Source organism: Salvia miltiorrhiza, chromosome 5, assembly GCF_028751815.1.
Source record: "Salvia miltiorrhiza cultivar Shanhuang (shh) chromosome 5, IMPLAD_Smil_shh, whole genome shotgun sequence".
Classification (NCBI taxonomy): domain Eukaryota; kingdom Viridiplantae; phylum Streptophyta; class Magnoliopsida; order Lamiales; family Lamiaceae; genus Salvia; species Salvia miltiorrhiza.
This window is the reverse complement of record NC_080391.1, coordinates 4,995,608-5,016,075: the sequence shown is the minus strand read 5'-3', so window position 1 is coordinate 5,016,075 and position 20,468 is coordinate 4,995,608. Positions and strand designations below refer to the sequence as shown.

General features: G+C 33.0%; 2 protein-coding genes across 2 annotated transcripts; one reads left to right on the top strand and one right to left on the bottom strand.

The window, feature by feature from the left end:
* Window positions 1–3,987: 3,987 nt before the first annotated feature.
* On the bottom strand, window positions 3,988–5,061 carry LOC130985376 (homeobox-leucine zipper protein HOX17-like; the record flags this gene model as incomplete). The annotated part of the gene is made up of 4 exons (XM_057908334.1): window positions 3,988–4,269; window positions 4,354–4,680; window positions 4,763–4,834; window positions 4,901–5,061. Coding segments are annotated over 4 exons (699 nt in total), but the record flags the coding sequence as incomplete, so codon positions are not given.
* Window positions 5,062–5,121: 60 nt separating this feature from the next.
* Window positions 5,122–6,276, top strand: LOC130985375 (uncharacterized). The gene is made up of 2 exons (XM_057908332.1): window positions 5,122–5,385; window positions 5,471–6,276. The coding sequence occupies exons 1-2, from the start codon at window positions 5,323–5,325 to the stop codon at window positions 6,179–6,181; spliced, it is 774 nt and encodes a 257-aa protein (XP_057764315.1). The 5' UTR covers window positions 5,122–5,322; the 3' UTR covers window positions 6,182–6,276.
* Window positions 6,277–20,468: the final 14,192 nt, after the last annotated feature.

Here is a 20,468-nt window from a genome sequence, read left to right as displayed (position 1 = left end):
AGATAATTAAATTATCAACTCAACTTTGAGGTGATGAATATATTCAATTGAATTATTAGAGTGTGAGCGTTATCCATCACGATTGAATTATGCAAACCAAACATTTGATTAAATTGAATTATTTTATTACTCATGCTTAACACTTCAACCAAACGCTGCTCTAACACTATAAAAAAACGCATAATTACCGGCTAAAATTACCGGCGGCAATTTTGCCGTCGGTAATTAACGGCGGCACGGCGGCGGCATTCCAGGCGACCCGAGCTTTCGAAATTACCGGCCCGTTACCGACGGCAAACTTGCCGCCGTTAACTAGCGACGGCGACGCAGCCGGTAAGTTTCGAATATATAATAAAACATTAAATTAACACAATTACCGACGGCGTTTATGCCGTCGCTAGCTAGCGGCGGCACTTGCCGTCGGTAATGGCCAATATTAGGGCACGCGTAACCTCCTTTTTTCACTTTTGCGCAGAACAATCCCCCCACCCCCCCTCCCCCCCGCCGCTTCGCCCCTGCTGTTGCTGCCTGCTGCTTCCACCAGCCGACCACCGCCGCCGACAGCCGCCGCCGAACCCCGCCGCCGTGCCCAGCCGCCCAGGTAACTCTCTTTCTCTCTCTCTCTCTCTCTCTATATATATATATATATATATATATATATATATATATATATATAATTTTTAAATTTTGACTTATATTATTAATTTATTTTAGTTCGACGATTTCGTTTCGCCGCTTTCTTCACGACACCCGCCGGAAACCACCACCGTACGCTCTCTTGTTTAATTATTTATTTAATTATTTATGTATTTATATGTTAATTAAATAGATTTATTTGTTATATATAGTTTAATAATTAATTTATAATTGGCTTTGTTTATAAATAAATTATATGAAGCATGAATAATTTTAAATTATATCAATTGAAGCATGATTAATTTTAAATTATATTAATCAATTAGTATATGTTGTTAGTTTAGTTTTAAATTATGAAGCATGGTTAATTTTAAATTATATTAATTTTAATCAATATAATTTAGTTTAAGTTGTTTGTTAGAATAATTTATATATGTTGGATAATATTGTGGGATAGATTTAATCAATTTCTTAAGGATCTTCTCCCTTTGGGATAGAAATTGATTATTTCTTAAGGATCTTCTCCCAACAAATGATTGTTTTTAATTTAATTACCATGATTTTTATTGCTTTTATTTGTATTGTATTATTGCTTCGACATTGGGGGGCCGGGTAGACCTAGTATAGGCTTAGTAAATTAGGACCACTATGGTCACTATAGTTGCTGGTAGAGTCGAGCACTTGGTAGTTAGGATAGTGGGGTTATGCTGTCGAAATTTTGTTAGATTTCAAGTAATTTATTATATTTTATTTGTTTTTTTCAATTAGAATTTGCAAGAATGAGTGATAATCGTACGTGGATGTACGCGAGATACAATGATCGTACCGCATTTGAAACGGGGCTTGAGTTTTTCCTTGAGTGGGCGTTCAATCAAACGGCGTACACAAATGGACAAGGTAACATTAGGTGCCCGTGTAAGAAGTGCAAGAATCAAGCGTATTTAGATGTACCTACGGTCAGAAAACATGTTAGTAGGCGTGGATTTGTCCTGAATTACAAAGTTTGGGTTTGTCACGGGGAAGCACCGCTGTCTATGCCGAGAGAACATGCTATAATGAATGAGGATGATGGATTATACAATAACTACGAAAGGATGGTGTATGACCATGCTGGACCTAGTAATTATCAAGATCCTCCAAATCTGGAGCAGCCGCCCAATAATGACGCTCAACAGATTTATAACATGTTGGATGCAGCGGATACTCCATTGTACGCAGGATGTGACACGTACACACAATTAAGTTGGATGACTCAATTCATGAGCATAAAGACTGAAAGCCACATGTCAGAGAGGACTTACAATCAGATGTCTTCGATGATGAAAGCTGCTTTACCAGAGGGTAACAACTGTCCAGAAGACTTCTATAGTACGAAAAGAAATCTACGTGGTTTGGGTTTGCCAGTAGAGAAGATCGATTGCTGTGTTAATAACTGCATGTTGTATTGGGGGGAAACTAGTGAGCTACATAGTTGTATGTTCTGTGACCAATCACGATATAAGGACAGCTTGCGTGCATCTGGGAGTCGCAGAAAGAAACAAGTGCCCGCCAAACAGATGCACTATTTTCCCTTGACGCCCCGATTGCAGAGATTGTTTGCATCTCCTGCAACTGCTGAACATATGCGGTGGCATGCGACCTCCACAGACGATGGGATAATGCGCCACCCGGCCGACTCTCCGGCATGGAAATATTTGAATTCAGTCTTTTCTGAATTCGCCGAGGAGATCAGAAATGTGAGATTGGCCCTCTCTACAGATGGTTTTGCCCCATTTGCACAATCAGGGCGTCAATATTCTTCTTGGCCAGTTATTGTCACGCCGTATAACCTGCCTCCGTGGTTGTGCATGAAAGAACAATTCATGTTCCTCACAGTCCTCGTGCCTGGCCCATCAAACCCAAAGATGAAGTTGGACGTATTCTTACAGCCATTGATACACGAGTTAAAATCTCTGTGGGAGGTTGGTGTGAACACTTACGACATATCGTTGAAGCAAAATTTCCAGATGCGAGCAGCTCTGATATGGACTATCAGTGATTTTCCAGCGTACGCTATGTTGTCTGGGTGGGGTACAGCTGGGAAATTGGCATGTCCACATTGCATGGAGAATACAGAAGCATTCACTTTGCCGATGAGTGGAAAACAATCGTGGTTTGATAATCATCGGAAGTTCTTACCTCCTAACCATGTGTTTAGGAGAAACAAAACTTCATTCTTGAGGAATAAGACATGCAATGTTGGTCCACCAGAACAAAGATCAGGAATACAAATCTTGAATCAAATCGAGGGGTTAGGCTTCGTGAAGGTTACCGAAGACTTCGATGGCAGGAACGCTCAACTCGCCAAATATCAAGATGTAGGGTGGAAAAAGAAAAGCATATTTTGGGATCTACCCTATTGGAGACATCTTTTGATTCGACATAATCTGGATGTCATGCACATTGAGAAAAATGTGTTTGATAACGTGTTTAATACTGTCCTGAATGTGAAGGGGAAGACAAAAGATACAGAAAAATCTAGAGAAGAATTGAACACCTTCTGCAAGCGGAAAGAGTTGAAGAAAGTGGATGGAACTCGAGGGTATCCGAAAGCATGTTATACGCTTGACAGGGAAGAGAAGAAGATCTTACTTCAATGGATCAAGAGTCTTAAGTTTCCCGATGGGTACGTGTCAAATATTAGTAGATGTGTTGACATGAACGCCCTGAAGATGCACAACATGAAAAGTCACGACTGTCACGTGTTCATGCAAATCCTTCTGTCTGTTGCATTTAAAGAACTTCTTCCTAAGAATGTTTGGGAGGCAATTACAGAGTTAAGTTTCTTCTTCAGAGAATTAACATCCCGCAACGTGGCCATATATGACATGAGAATACTGAGTGAGAAGATAGCTGTTACTCTTTGCAAACTTGAGCGTATCTTCCCTCCTAGTTTATTTGATTCAATGGAGCACCTACCAGTTCATTTGGCAGATGAGGCACGATTGGCTGGTCCAGTGCAATATCGGTGGATGTATCCTTTTGAAAGATATTTGAGGACATTAAAAAATCATATAAAAAACAAAGCCAAGGTTGAGGCGTCCATCGCCAATGCATACTTACTTGCAGAAATGTCAACCTTCTCTTCGTTTTACTTTGAAGATCAAATATCTACAAAGTGGACAACTTTGCCTCGCAATATTGAGATGCCCGTTGCTGAAAATGATGATCCTCTTTGTCTCGCCATTAGAGATGGCAATGGATCCGAGACCCGGTCCAGATCCGCGGATCTAGACCCTTTTTTTCGGATCTGGACCTTGCAAAATTTGGACCCGCCGGATCTGGACCGGATCTGGACCACTCTCTAAAAAATCGGATCCGGATCTGGAGCAGAAGATATAAAACCCAGATCCGGTCCAGATCCGGTCCAGATCCGAATCTGGACCCGGTAATATTAAATATATAATATTTTTATTATTTTATTTTTATCTACCCTAAAACATAAACTTCCCTAATTACAATTTAAAATTCCATTTCAGATTTGAAACCCTACTTCTTCCATCCCACTTGCGCCGCTCGCCTATCCTCCAGGCTCCAATTGCGCGGCTCACCCAACCTCCGGTGTCAGCCCCTCCGGCCTTCCCCACCTCCGGTCTGTTGCAGAGAAGAGCAGCGTGAGTAGCAGCAGCGCAGCGCAACTGAAATCTCCGTCCTTAAGCAGAGCAGCGCACGCCGCACCTCCGTCCACCTCCGGTCTGCTGCAGAGCGGGCCTTCCCCACCTCCGGTCTGCTGCAGAGCAGAGCAGCGTGAAATCTCCGGTCTCGACGTGAGCAGAGCAGAGCACCCGAAGTCTCAGCGTGGAAGACGACGAGACGGCGACGCGCTCGCACTGCGGGCACATGGTTAGGGTGGTGGGAGGGCTCATATTCATATAGAGCTGAGGGGAAAGCTTCAATGCCCTCAGCTCATTCACCTCCTTCTGTAACCGTCTGTTTTCCTCCGTCAAATTCTCGCAGCACCGCCGCAGATACTCACAGTCCACCTCCGTTTGCTTCAACTTGGTCCTGCTCCAAAACCAGTATTAATTTCAACACTTTTTGTTGCGAAACCAAAATGACGAAACTGCCCTCGACAAATTTTCCTCACCTTGCCCTTCTGTTCTGGAACCACACCTCCACTTGCCTTGGCCGCAGATTCAGCTGCTTCGCCAACGCGCAGCTCAGAAAAGGTTAAACGAGGTGTGGTGAGGGTGAAATTACGAAAAAAACCCTCCGACTGAAATACTATGGATCTGGGTCTGGACCCGAGATCCAGTGGATCTCATGGATCTGGGTCTGGATCTCATTTTTTTGGATCCAATGGATCTGGACCGGATCTGGATCTAAGCATAAAAACACGGATCTGGATCTGGACCAAGCAGGATCCGGTCCAGATCCGGCCCATTGCCATCCCTACTCGCCATATTCAAACTTATTGGGCGTTCACTTGGCCGAGGGACGAAGAGATACATGGATGAGCGCGAATGGCTTGCTGCACACATGTATATTTTGAGCAATTGTGCAGAGGTTGCAGAGACATATAGCAAGTGAGTATTCTCGTTCAATTTACGTATAAGAAGTGTTCATCATATATAGGTGTTAACATATTTATTTGATTCTTTGTATCCAAGGATCTTCGAGGAGGAAAAACGATATGCAAATCCTTACATGACTGATGCAGAGTTTGAAGTCGCGTTTCACAACGAGTTTATTATGTGGTTTAACCATTACGTAAGAGACGATAAATTTATGTTAAATATACATTTACTTACTCTAAAATTGGCTAGCAAACTTAAATGATATTTGTGTGAAACAGGTTTGTCGTCCTTGTAACGACGAGTTGAACCCTTATATTAGATCGCTTGCAGCTGGACCATTAAGGGAGATTGAAACATACTCCGGCTATTTCGTGAATGGCTACAGGTTTCACACAACTGATCATGATAGAGAGAGTGCGACTGTGAACAGTGGCGTTTGCATAAAAGGCTCGGTCTATGGTAGTGATAGAGATGTGCTAGACTTTTATGGGCGTCTGCAAGAGGTTTGCGTGCTGGAGTATCCGGGGTATCCAATTAAGCAGACAGTCTTGTTCAACTGTGAATGGTTTGACTTGTCGGCTCAGGGAACTTCTATTGATACAGACTTCAAGTTAGTTTCACTGAACCACACACGAAGATATAAGAAGTATGATCCCTTTGTTTTGGCGAGTCAAGTAGTTCAAGTGTTTTACTGTCCCTATCCCAGTACGAACCAATCAAAGAAAAATTGGTGGTCAGCATGCAAAGTCAACGCAAGATCAAAGGTTGAAGTGTCTACTGCAGCATCTACATCAACATTAGATCAACCATTTCAAGAAGAAGTGGTTACTATTATGCCTACTCACACAAGTGTAGGCATTGAACAACCACTTCTCCTTCATCCCCTCGGTGGAGTCGTTGAGATTGAAGATGACGATGAAGCAGAAGACGATGATTCCCCGTTGACATCTAACGATAGTGATGATGATAGTAGTGATGCTTATGAATAAATGTAAATGCACATTTTGGTTGAATTTGATTGCAAATTTGTTATGTTTGTTAGTTACTGTTAATGTTATGTTTCGCTATATATTTGTTAATTTAATTGTATGCAACAGGCATAATGTCTACCTCTCGAGATTTCTTGGGATTTGGGAGGCGATCTGGCGTTAATGCGCCAGAAGCTACAGCAGATACATCTGATGGGTCTGGGACGCATATTTCTGGGACTCCCGAGACTCCCCAGGCTTCTAGTAGTTCACGGGCTAGAAGGCCTAGGGGCCCTACAGCTGCCGCTATCAGAGAGAGAGAGGTTAAGGCACCTGATGGGAGGACGGTATTTCAGAGGCATCCTACGACTGGGTAAGTATTTTAGTTAAAATTACTGTTTCTCGTACACCATGATTAAGTGATAAAATTACTTGTACACAGTGTTTTGTTGGAGCCCACTGGCCTGTCCAAAGCTTGCACGCGCACATTTAAGATGTTTGATAACCCAGGCGGGTACACATGGAAGTTGACGCCCCCGGCGATGAAGGATAAATTTTTTGATGAATTACAGGTACAATTAAATTTATAATACATATAAATATATCATATTAAATTGTTAAAATGTTTGATATTAAATTAATTCTCTTTCTTTCAACAGAAAGAGTTTATGTGGCAGCCCGATGATGAGCGTGACGTGAGGAAAATGTGGGAGACAAAAGGCCGCAAAAGGTACTCCGACATGATGAGCGACTACAAGACAGATCTCAAGCAGTGTATCCGCCAAGGGAGAGAGATGTCTAGGCCCGTCTGGATGACTCCCGATTTTTGGACTGGACTCCGGGATTACTGGCATCAGCCCGAGGTTGAGGCTGTTTCAAATCGAGCACGTGCCAACCGGATGTCCGAGCCCGATGGGGAGGGTACAGGGATCAGTAGGCACGTGGGCGGGTCCCAGTCGACTCGTATCCTGCAGCAGTATATGGTATGTAATTAACAAATAATTAAGTATATAAATTAAATTAATATATTGACTAATATAACTTATTTATCTTATATAAATGCATCTACAGAGCTTGGATCCTGGTACTCCCCAGGATGCACCGAACTATGCCACCTTCCTCCGCCTCCACATGTACGCCGACGGAAGTTATACGTCGGAGAGAGATGCTAGAATTGACGTAAGTGTTTAAGTTTATTCAAATATTTAGTGAATGTATTTATTTTCTAACAATTATGCATTGTTATGTATGAATTAGGCCGAGGTTCATCGACTGACCGCTGCCACAGGACGACAGGAGCGGCTAGACGAGGTGTATTTGGAGGTGGTGCATCCGGATAGGTCACGGATCTACGGCGTCGGGAGTGCCGGGCAGAGTCAGGCTAGTAGGGGGTCTATCCGCAGCACGGGCAGTTCTGCGGTGTCTCAGCAGCTTTATGAGACACGGATCTCCACGCTGGAGGAGCGATTGGCGGCAGAGCAAGCACAACGCCAACAGATGGAGGACCGCATGGCGGCAGAGCAAGCACAACGCCAACAGATGGAGGAGCGCATGGCGGCAGAGCAAGCAGCACGCCAACAGATGCAGGACCGCATGACTCAATTGGAGGCGTTTCTGAGGATGTATAATGCTCAGCCACCTCCAGGGCCTCATGCCGATGATGATGATGATGATGCTTAGAATTATTAAAACTATATATTTATGTTTTCAAACAAAATTACATTTGCACTTTCTTTTCAAATTTATGTTTTATTGAACTATATATTTCAAGTGCTTTAATTATTAAAACTATATATGTTTTATATATTTATGGCAATGATGATGATGATTGCATTTAACATAAACAAATAAATTCAAATCACATTATAATAACCAAATTAAAACACTTTTGGTGTATTAATGTTAAAAAAAAAATTAATTAATTAATTAATTATTAAATATTAATTAAATATTTTACCGACGATAAAAATAAGGACCAAAACGAACTCGCTCACTAATTAACAACATATTTCAGGTATTATCTCTACATATTCAAAGATTATAATTATATGAGTGAGTATATAGCATTTAAATGAATTAATAGATGTAGATATATCAATAATACGAGTGTTCTGTACTGGTGATCACTCGAAAAGAATTTCAAAGTTAAGCGTGCTTGACACAGAGCACAAGCAAGATGGGTGACCCACTGGGAAGTCGGGTCGCCGACTGGGAAGTTCGTCTAAAGTATGCAATACCGTATAAATACGGAAATAAATTGTGGATATACAATATACAATAAAATAAATAAATAAATAAAATAAAATAAAATAAAATAAAATAAAATAAAAAAATAAAATTAAAAACATTACCGTGGGCAAAACGCTGTCGGTAGTTACCGACGGCAATTTGCCCTCGGTAAATACCCGGCCATCCTCCGGCATGACCCACCGGACGGCGGTAGCTTGTTACCGACGGCGTTTCGCCGCCGCTAGTTAGCGGCGGTAATCGCCGTCGCTAGTTTTCCGGCAAGGTCAGCCGGACTCCGGTGGCTCTCTACCGACGGCAAAATAGCCCTCGGTAACTAGCGGCGGTGTCTGCCGCCGCTAATTCTCCGGCTAGGCTCCGCCGTTTAACGGAGACAATTCCGGCGGCATCGCCGCCGTTAACTGCCGACGGCGGATGTTCGCCGCCGTTATTGTCGTTGCCGACGAACCGTTTATCGGCGGGAGCTTGCCGCCGTTATCGCCGCCGGTAACACTATTTACCGGCGGCCGTCTTTTGTTACCGACGGCATTTAGCCGTCGGTAATCAACGCTTTTTTTGTAGTGTAATTCATTTGCTATACATGATAAGTGTGGAATAGAATATGTTATTTGTTTCAAAAATCAAAGTAGTTTGTAAATTAATAGCACGCTATCTATTATATATTCATATATATGTTTTTTTATTATGTATCACACCTGAAATATTATAGCGTATATATTACATTTTTTATATATTTTACCAGACATGATATTGCTGACATCACATATTATCTCACACATAGCAAACGAGTCCAACACTTAATGAATCTGTCACATATATGCATGGTATTTGAATTTAATTGCTATTTTGAAAACAAAAGCCTATATTCATCAGTATTATCAAATGCTCGTACCACACAATTAATATAATTTGGCTCATTAATTCAATCTTTCATCTTGGTTCAACTCTCTCATAATTAACATTAATTAAATATATTACTCAAAACTTTGAATCTCTATATATATTACATAGTGCTTGCTTCATTGTTGCGTCAGATAATAGGACTAGGGAAAACATTTCTTACGGAGACAGTATTGCAATTGTGGTAGACCCAATTTGAATCTTTAAGAGAGAGAGGGAGACTCAGTGTAAAAGTCAGAATGGACTGGAAATATGTCTGAATCTTGATTGGTGGCTAGTTTAGTTTACTGGGACTATTCCCGCAGCAATTTTTGAAAGATGAGCTTGAGCCTATGCAATTATATGATTTAATGATTTACTCTATAATTACACGCAACAGTAAGTTCCAAATTTAGTTGAGTTGACTTTGTCTCCCAAGTCAAGGTCAACCCACCAATCCGTTCCACTCCACCGTGTCCAGGGTGGTCAACCCACCATTCCATTCCACTCCACCGTGCCCAGGCGGTTTAAGTCTTTCTTTTTAGAGAAAAAATATAATATATTATTTTAATAATTGAATTTAGTAGGAAAGCCATAAGTTCCTAATTTTTAATATTTAGTATTATTTTTATAAAATAATTTGAATATTCCATGTTATGAGTTCGTAGCACACATGTTATTTTTATAGTGGTTTATTATATTATTAGCTTGTTACGTTAATTAAATCTATGTTATTTTTATCTCAATTACTTATTCTTAATTAGTTTATTTTCAATATTGAATTTGAGTCAATTCTCTACTTGAAATAAAATTATGAATTAAATAAAATTTAGTTTATTTTTGTAGATAGATATATAGATGTTTTTATATATTTCTTCCGTTCTAATAAAATGTATTCATTTTTAAATGACACGGGTTTTAATAAAATAATTGAATGTATTGTGAGTGGACTAAGAGTATATATAACTTTATTGTGAGTGGAAGACTTATAAAAAATATACTGAATACATTTTATGAGAACGGACGAAAATAAAAAATTAGATATATACATTTTATGAGAACGGAGTAATATATAGACATATGCAAAGACGGACATTATAAAAATATGAAATAATTTGTCGACTCTTGATTTTTATATACTCGTCACTATAAATCCCCGATAAACCTCAAATCAAAACTTAACCTTATAATAAAAAATAAATATATCAACTAAAACAAAATATCATAGTACTCTAATTCAATTTTAATTATTTCATGAAGTTGGTGGAATGGATGGGTTCTTTACATGAAACACGATTTTGAATTACTTATATCAATATATATATATATATATATATATATATATATATATATATACGATTGAATTTATGATATGTACGTATTCTTTGTCATCTATGCTACAGCGGCCTATAATTCTCCACTATATAGATGTTTTTCTCTCCTAAGAAAACAAATCAAGTAAAAGCATCCAACTAATTAACAATGATAAGCAAATCAATTTGCGTCTATATTAACATAAAGTAAAACCAATCATTATGCCTATTGATAGATTCGATTACAGGAAATGGCATGAATGATTATTGATAAAAGTATTCTACGGTGGCTAGCTCAATGAAGCTATATTTTATTTAAAAATTCTAAATTTTTTAACTGAATGTTAAAGGTCAACTATCTGTAGAAATAATCACTACAATAAATCTATGCAGTCATATTGTGGCCACCCACACACTACTATAATAAAAAAAATCTTGAAAAAAAATATTTATTTGAAGCATCATGCAGCCACATTGTGGCCACCCATACACTACTATAATAAGAAAATTATAACCCCTGTGATTTTACAGGTTTGTTTAAAACAAGTTCGTATAATTATTTGAAGCATCATGCAGCATGTGTATATACCTTTCTCAACTGCGAGGTTCTCGCTAACCTAAAAACTGTTCTCTTATATTTCCACGAAGTTCAAAATTAATTAAATTTGTCTTCAAGTGAAATTATTTATGACACTAAGGATTGAGTGGATTAGTCATGATTAGTCCACCCAAATTATTCGGAGCTTGGCTCAAAAAAAGTTTTTTCAAATTTATTTTGAGAGGTTTGATAAATAAATAAATTAAATTGTATTCAGCTCGTTAACTCGTACGTGAACAAATTCGTTAAGTTATTCAATTTGAAAATATAAATTATTAGTAGGCACAACATATATTTATTTACTAAAATTCATATTTAATCTCTAATTAACTATGTTTGTTATAAAAAAATAATTAATATAGAGTATTTATTATTTTGAATGAAATAATTTATTTTCAAAAGAAAATAATTAATGTTTTGAATATAAATATAGATTTAAAAAGTTCGTATAGGCTCGTGATCCTCAAAGTATTCGATAAACAAAATTCGGGATTTGACTCGATACTAAACAAATCAAACTTGAGCATACCGCTATTTGGTTCGACTCGATTCGATGACACCCCTAGTCATGACTTAATCTCATTGACGCTTACTCAGTTATTCCCCTCCTGTAATGATAGAATTAATCTCGAACTAATTTAATTTCGGTTAATCTTGAGTCAATTTAAAATTGTTGATAAGTTATATTATTATTATTATTATTATTATTATTATTATTATTGTTGTTGTTGTTGTTGTTGTTGTTGTTGTTGTTGTTGTTGTTGTTGTTGTTGTTGTAGAAAAAAAAAATCATTGACGTACAAAATTGCGCAAAAATAATCTGCTCAAGCTCAAGTTGTCTTCCATATGATTCCAAAGCTGTCGTATTGGAGTTGATTTCCAGTTTCATATGTCGTTTGCTCTGTGAAAGTTTCTCCAACACGTTGTTATACCATTAATTGATTTAATGAATAATACTAGTAAAAGACAAAAACGGAATTATGGAATATAACGATTGAATCATTCGGTTTTTTCTTCTTCTTCTTTTTTTATTTAATCATTCATTCAGTTTTATTATTTCCCTTGATTCTGGACTCTATTTAGGCGAGGCGATCAACGCGTGCACATTTACGTTGAGTGATAGTTCATTATTGCTCTCTATTTATCTGAAAACCCATAACAAAGTAATTTGTATGTGTGTATGGACCCTATTAAAATTAAAATAGGGGATCCTTCCTCGTGTATGTGTTTTTTTTATTATTTAATAAAAAAACCCTTACTCGAGGTAATAACTAATTCATGTGTACCAAGAAAAAAAAAATTGTAGTACGAATCAGAAAATCCATAATGAGAAAATGCAAAGAAATTTCACGAAATTCTATTAGAACGTGTTTTATAAGGCATTTTTTTGTATTATTCGTAGAATTAAAAGGTCAATCTCATTTTTTGTTAACATAATTTGAGCATAATTGTTCACGGTAGCCCAGTACAATGGGCTAGTTTTAAACTTTCAATGACTTTTTCGGCAGCCAATAAATGGTCGAATTTTCCTCAAAAAAAAATGTTCGAATTAATTTCCCCAAAATATTCCAGTTATTCAATTTCAACTATACTGCTCATATCATTCTGACAGTATGAGAATTAAGATCAATTATAGATTCTAGATTATTTTAAATTTTATAGTTATGATTTATTTTTCCTTTTTATATTTTTAAAGTAAAAATAATAATTTAATAAAATTCCAATAATTATGCCACCTTCCATTTTCAATGAAAATTCGAAATTGATGTTCAATGAAAAATTTTAGTGAATAATTATCGTGAATAATCACATTGTTGGTTGTGAATAAATATCAATTTGCTGTGAATATATCACAGTTTCTCGTAATAACATGATAAAAATATAATGAATAATTTTCTCGAGTCATTTTCAATGAAATTCCCGTGAATAATACATTATTGATTGTGAATAAATATTGATTGGTTGTGAATAAATACAAGTTAATGGTGAATAATCACGATTCTCGTGAATGGTTATTTAAGGGTTATTGGCACATAAATTCATCAAGTTTGGATCAATATTCATTTTTAAGACGAACTTTAAAAAGTGTCAAAAAAAAATAAACTATTAAGAGTAGTAATTATAACACAAATACTGATGTGGCACAGAATGACAATATGGACAAATCGAACGTTTACAAAAACGACATTGTGAACACGTCATCTCAACGTCGTTGTTTCTTTAAATAAAGAAATCTATTAATTATATAATGCAATACATGTTGAAGCCCCCATAATCTTTCTCTCTCCTACATGGCACTCTCATATTCTTCCATTCTCTTTTTTCTAAATACTACATTTCATGTTTTAAATAATTATTATTAATTCAATTAATCATTATAATTTTTTTCCTTTCCTTATATATTTAACCGTTACATAAGCAATATTAATGTGCATTTATACAAGATGCATATAAATTTGGAAAATTCATATCCATTTATATATATAATGATGTAATTTTAAATTTTCGCACTATATTTTTTATTTAATAAATAATAGTAATATCTATATTATATCTAATCATTATTTTTAATGAAGTAATTTATAATGCATATAAATATAAAAATACTAATCAATAAAGGAGCATATGGTCAATCCAAAAAAATACAAAATATGAAATGTATCGATTATATTAATATTGCTATAATTATTAATTAAATATTGATTAGTCAAAATGTATGCTAATATAAATTTATTGCAATGTACCAAATTCAATAATTATTGTTCAAGGTTGGACACAAAGTTGATCATATTAATCATTTAATAATTAATAAAGTAATTATAAAGTTAATTTTTATTTGTATAATGAAATATAGTAATTTACTAAATAAATTTATTTTTCCTATTCTTTTTCTAAATCTTTGTTTCAAGTTCAATAATTATTCTCCATGACTGAACATAAATAATTATTCCTATCCTCTCATTTCATTGCTAATAAAATTAAATTTTGATAATTTTTTAATTCGAATTACTCAATCTACATAAAACACGGGTTCAAAATTCAAATAATGATTTCATCCTCATAGTTTTAACAAGTAAAACAATGAATCCATGAAACTTCAAATATCTATCTATTATTTAATAAATTACATATTCAAGGATTCCCCATAATTCAGGGGAATTCAAGATCCTATGTGGCACATCCTCTATTCTCTATTCTCTATTCTAATTGATCTTAAATCTATCTATTATTTAATAGATTACATATTCAAGGATTCCCCTTAATTCAAGATCATATGTGGCACATCGTCTATTCTCTATTCTAATTTATCTTAAATCTTCATTTAATCATTCTAATCTATACATTCTCTCATCCCACATTGAATTTATAGTAGTCAATGACTACTAGAGAACACATATAAAATGATTAGATATAATGTGTATTTCTCCATCCCTCAATTATTTTGCATCTTCAATTAAATTTGGTCGATTAATTAGTTGGCCAAATAAATAGTTTTATTTTTATTGAAAATTTTGTTTTTATCAATTATTAAAACGTCAATGCTAATTGGCTAAGTAATTGATTTTTTTTTAATTAGAAAATATTTAAGTTCACAAAATTGTAAGTTGACGTAATTTGAAGAATTGTAAAATGGCATTTCTCCATTTGTTAAATATTTGAGCAAATAATTAGAAAATATTTGCTAGATTTTTATAATTTTTGAATCATAAATTTTTAAACTGATGTATCCCCTTAGAAAAAAATTGTCATGATTATATGATTTTCTCTATTTTTTAATTTTATTCATCTCAAGTACTCACTTTAATTATTTTTTATCCAATCCCACATCAAATTTATAGTAGTCTATGCCTACTAGAGAACATATATAAAATGATTAGATACAATGTGTATTTTCCCATATTTCAAGTATTTGCACCTCCAAATTAATTTGATCAATTCATTAGTTGACTAAATAAATAGTTTTATTTTTACTAAAAAAATTATTTTGACCAATTATTAAGATGTCAATACTAATTAGCTAAGTAAATGACTTGAAGCATTTCTCCGTATGTTAAATATTTGAGAAAATAATTAGAAGAAAATATTTGAAAGATCATTAGAATTATGAAACATAAACTTTTAAACTGATAGTAAAAATAAAATCAATGTACTTCTCTTAGAAAAAATTAACATGTATGATTATACGATTTTCTCTATTCCTTATTTTTATTCATTTTTATCCATATCTTCTCCAATTCCACATCAAATTTATAGTAGTCTATCATTACTAGAGAACATATATAAAAGGAGTAGATATAATATGTATTTTCCCATCCCTGAATTATTTTGCACCTCCAATTAAATTTGGTCAATTAATTAGTTGGTCAAATAAATAATTTTATTTTTATTGAAAATATTATTTTGATATATTGTTAAGATGTCTAGCTAAGTAAATGATTTAATTTTAACTAGCATTTACACCCCGTGCAATGAACGGAAAAATATTTTACATTTTTATATTTATATTAAATTAATACTAATTTAATTATCATACTTATAAATATAATAAAAAATTTATTTTAACTGAATATATTTCAATTAAATATTGATTGAATAAAAAAATAAAGAAGAACTCACAATTATAAATTTTGATATTATGAAATGTAAAAAAAGACAAGAAAAACTAAAATTTAATAAAAAATAATTAAAAAATAAATTTATTCAAAAAGACGAGAGAGGAGAGAGATTTTTTTTAAAAAAAATTAGTATTTAAACAAATATAACTTTTACATTTTAAATCAAATATTTACATAAAATATATCAAATTAAATCTCTTATCGTGATCTTTAATTTAATATCCATATTAAATATTTTATAACCAATCGAATTTCACGATTTCGGAAAGAAATAAAATAAAAAATAAGAAGTTAAAGAAAAATTATAGTTTACAAAGTAACTTTCAATTTTATTATACCTTCAAAATTTCCATTCAATTTTGAAATTGATTTCAAATTGGAAATTGTCTTTTTAATATAACTAGCATTTGCATCCCATGCAACGCACGGGAAAATATCTTTTATTTTTTTATATATAAAAGTTAATACTAATTCAATTATCATACTCATAAATATAATAAAAATTAATTTTAACTAAATATATTTGAAATGAATATTAAAAAATAAAAAAATAAAAAAGAATTTACAATTATAAAATTTGATATTATGAAAAGTAAAAAAAAAGTAAAAAAAAATAAAAAAATACTAATAAAAAAAGAATTTAAAATACATTTTTTCAAAATGATGAGAGAGGAGAGAGAAATTTATAAAATTATAATAAACAAATTTAATTTGTACATTTTAAATCAAACATTTACATAAAATATATCAAATTAAAGCTCTTATAGTTTTTTTTTTTTTTTTTTGATCGGACAAAGTAATGTTAGAAGTTAACAGTTAGTACCCCAAACACTCCAAGAAATCACCAAGCCCACCTTATCTCTCCAAACACCAATTAATCGCATTTCATAATTTTGGAAAGAAATAAAACAACAAATAGAAGTTAAAGAAATGGAAAATAAAAAGAAAAATATAGTTTAAACATAAACCTTCAATTTTATTATAACTACAAAATTGCAACTTAATTTTGAAATTATTTTGAAATTGATTTCAAATTGGAAACTGCCTTTCTAATATAGTATAGATATAGATTATAGAATATTTAATTTCATAAAATTATCAAGTTGGCGTAACTTTAAGAAATGTAGAATTTCATTTCTCCATATGCTAAATATTTGAGCATATATATATATATATATAAGGATTAGATATAACGGTAAATATTACTTTAAACCCCAAATTATGTTCACACAATCAATTATATCTTGAACTATTAAAAAATATTTTTTAAGACTTAAACTATCGATTTTGTATTAATTGTACCCTTCATCCATTTTTCACTCTTTAAATTTTCAATTAATAAAGCATATAATGATGTTGTTTTATGGAGTATATAAAGAATGTTAAAAAAGGATTGATTTTGAATAATCATAGCATACGGCGAGCCACGTCAAATTTTCAGAGCCAAAAAAATAGACGAGTGGTGCAATTGATACAAAATTAATAATTCAAGATTTGTAAAAAAAAAATCTATAATTAAGGATATAATTGATAGTGTAAAAATAATTTGAGGTTTAAAGTAATACTAGCATTTGCACACCGTGAAATGCACGGGAAACTTTAAACTTTTATATTTATATAAAATTGATATCAACTCAATTATCATATTTATAAATATAATTAAAAAATTATTTTAACTTAATATATATATTTGAAATGTATATTGAAAAAATAAAAAAAAATTACAATAATAAAAATTGATATAATGAAAAGAAAAAAATTACAATATACTCCCTCCGTCCCATGAAGCAAGATCAAGTTTCCTTTTGGGTCTGTCCCACGAAGTAAGACCAGTTTCTAAAAGTAGCAAAAAATTTATTATTAATTCACATTTTCACTTTTTCATCTACCACACTTAACACACAAAATATCAATTTCTTAATTCCCGTGCCGAAAAGAACTTGGTATTGCTTCATGGGACGGAGGGAGGATATTGCATACTGCATTCAATCCAGAAGTTTTTAAGGATAGAGATATTTTGGAGTAACTAACGAGATGATTATTCGTGTAAATTTTGTCGAGATTATTAACCAATTATTGATTTATATATATATATATATATGTATATATATATATGGGTTTGAGACGATAATAATATTAATATCATCACATATATAATTAAAAAATGGAATACTCCTATGTAGCATCACCATATTTTTGTATTTTTATCTATCCTATTTCTTAAAAAAAAATCATATTTATTAATTCTTATTTATCTGAATCTTCTCATCCCACATTGATTTTTTTATGAAAATTTACCAATTGAAATACTAAATAAATTGATATATATATACTAGATGATTCTCAAAACTTAGTCATGGTCTTTCAAACTTCAAACAAGATGATGCTTACTAGCCAGTTTTATTCTTTCAAACTCCAAACGAAATGATGCTTGAAATTCAGTTATTCTATTTTAAGCTCCAAATGAGATGATGCACATAACTATGTTATGGTTTTTCAAGCTCCATACAAGATTATGTTTAGAAGTTTGTTATGGTATTTTAAACTCCAAATGAGATGATGCACATAATCATGTTATGATTTTTCTAGCTCCATACAAGATGATATTTAAAAGTTAGTTATGATCTTATAAGCTTCAGATTGTATAATCTCACAAATCAGTCCTGATCTTTCAAGCTCCTAATGAAAATAATGTTTAGAAGTAAGTTATGATATTTAAAGTATCAAATAGTGATGTTCAAACGATTGACGCATAAAAGTCAGATATATTGTTTCAGGATTCAGACGAGATAATTCTCAAAAGTTAAATATTGTCTTTCGAATTATTGATGATCATTTGGTCTTATAGAGTTGAGATGGGATGATGCTTATATGGCATATGAGATCTTAAATTAATTTTTATCCGTCAATATAAAAAAATTGTACAAAATTTATATAAAAGAGTATTTTTATTATTCTAGCTAAAAATGAACATTTAATTGACGAATATAGTTGAAATTAATACTCCCGTCGCAATTTAATAATAGTTGAAATTAATATAATGTAAATTCTATTATATCAAATTAAATTAATTAAAAATAATATAAATAATTTAAATCAAAATTTAAAGTCCCGTCGAATTTCGACGGGTTATACACTAGTATTTCTCTATTCAAATTGGGCAAATATCAAGGTGAGATGTCAATGTTGAGATCAATTGCGAATATTGGATGACACGCTACTACCCAATATGGGAGGTATGAAATTCTATTCTATTTGCCGCTAAGGTCATTCGAAAGATGAAAAATTTAATTATGTTTTGTCATTCGCTAAGTCAATTTTAGAGTTAATTCATTCAAATTTCAGAGTTAATTCATCCAAATCAACTTAATTTGGCCATAACAGCCAAAGATTTTCATATAAATAAGAATTACAGAAGGCCATCTAAGTACATCGGAGTCTTGTTTTTAGGTCTTACGCCGGCAAGTAAGATCCACCTTGAAGATAATTTGGGGGAGCATTTTCTCAAGGGTTTTTGAAAGATATTTCAAGTTAAACTTGACTTATCACAATGCAAAGAGAGAGACTCTTTCCTTCAAGTAAGTTTCTATAATTTCATAGACTTCATTAATTACTCTCTTTGCGATTATATATATGTGGATAAATTTGTAGGTGTCGCACCTCAACTGATCAGCTACTGATGGAGGTCAAGAAAATTCATCCCAACTTACTGATTTTGTTCCATGATTTAGCTAGAAAAGCCGCACATATCAGTTTTTACCACAATGAATTTTGAACGTTGTGTCTTGATGATCATCATAGATATCATGCAGTTTGAAGTTTGAACCACAGACAGTTGGAATAGTTACATGCATATGAAATAAATATAAGCTAATAAAATGAAATAAATATAAGCTATCAAATCAAAAAATTAAATTTACATACATGCATCAATATATGTAGTATAATTTATAAATATATATACATATGAATAAATATAGAGAAGAAGGCTAAAATTAATTAAGGTAAAATATTTTATTTTTTTTAAATAGTGGGAGTGGCAGAAAAATAAATGTTGGTTATGAGTGCTTGGGAGTGCAAAGCGGTTTTGTATTAATTGCAGGAGCTAATGTTAGATGTGTTGGCAATTAATACTTATGATTATTTATCCCTTAAATTGGGGAAAACATAAGTTTCAAGGACCACATTTTCATTTATTCTTTTCAGATTCCCCATCTTCTTTCATTCCTTTCACGTACCATGCTCACCTCAAGAGTCCTCAACAATATCATTAGCCATGTGTGCATGTATCTGCCTGCGATAGATGGTTAATGTCCAAGTCCTGAGATTCAAGGTTCAAGTTCACCGTAACGCGATATGTTAATTTTTTTATTTACTTATTTAAAAAAAAACAATCTCATTAGTCATTAATTCCCACGTCTTTCTTCATCTAATTACTTATTTATAGTTAGTATACTCCTTATTTGTTTACATTTGTTTGAAATTTTTCTAGGCACAATATGTATATTACATCATGAATTTTAATTTAAGAGATTATATATATTTTTAAAATAGTTTGTCCAATAACTGAACAACCAAACTTGTAAATTACCGTATATCTACATAAAATGGAACCACATTTGTATTTTATCTTATTACTACTACGCATCTTGAAA

Coding starts and splice junctions, on each gene's coding strand:
- LOC130985375 (XM_057908332.1), top strand. CDS start 5,323: ATGACTGATGCAGAGTTTGAAGTCGCGTTTCACAACGAGTTTATTATG. Junction 5,386..5,470: donor TTATGTGGTTTAACCATTAC/GTAAGAGACGAT, acceptor TGTGTGAAACAG/GTTTGTCGTCCTTGTAACGA.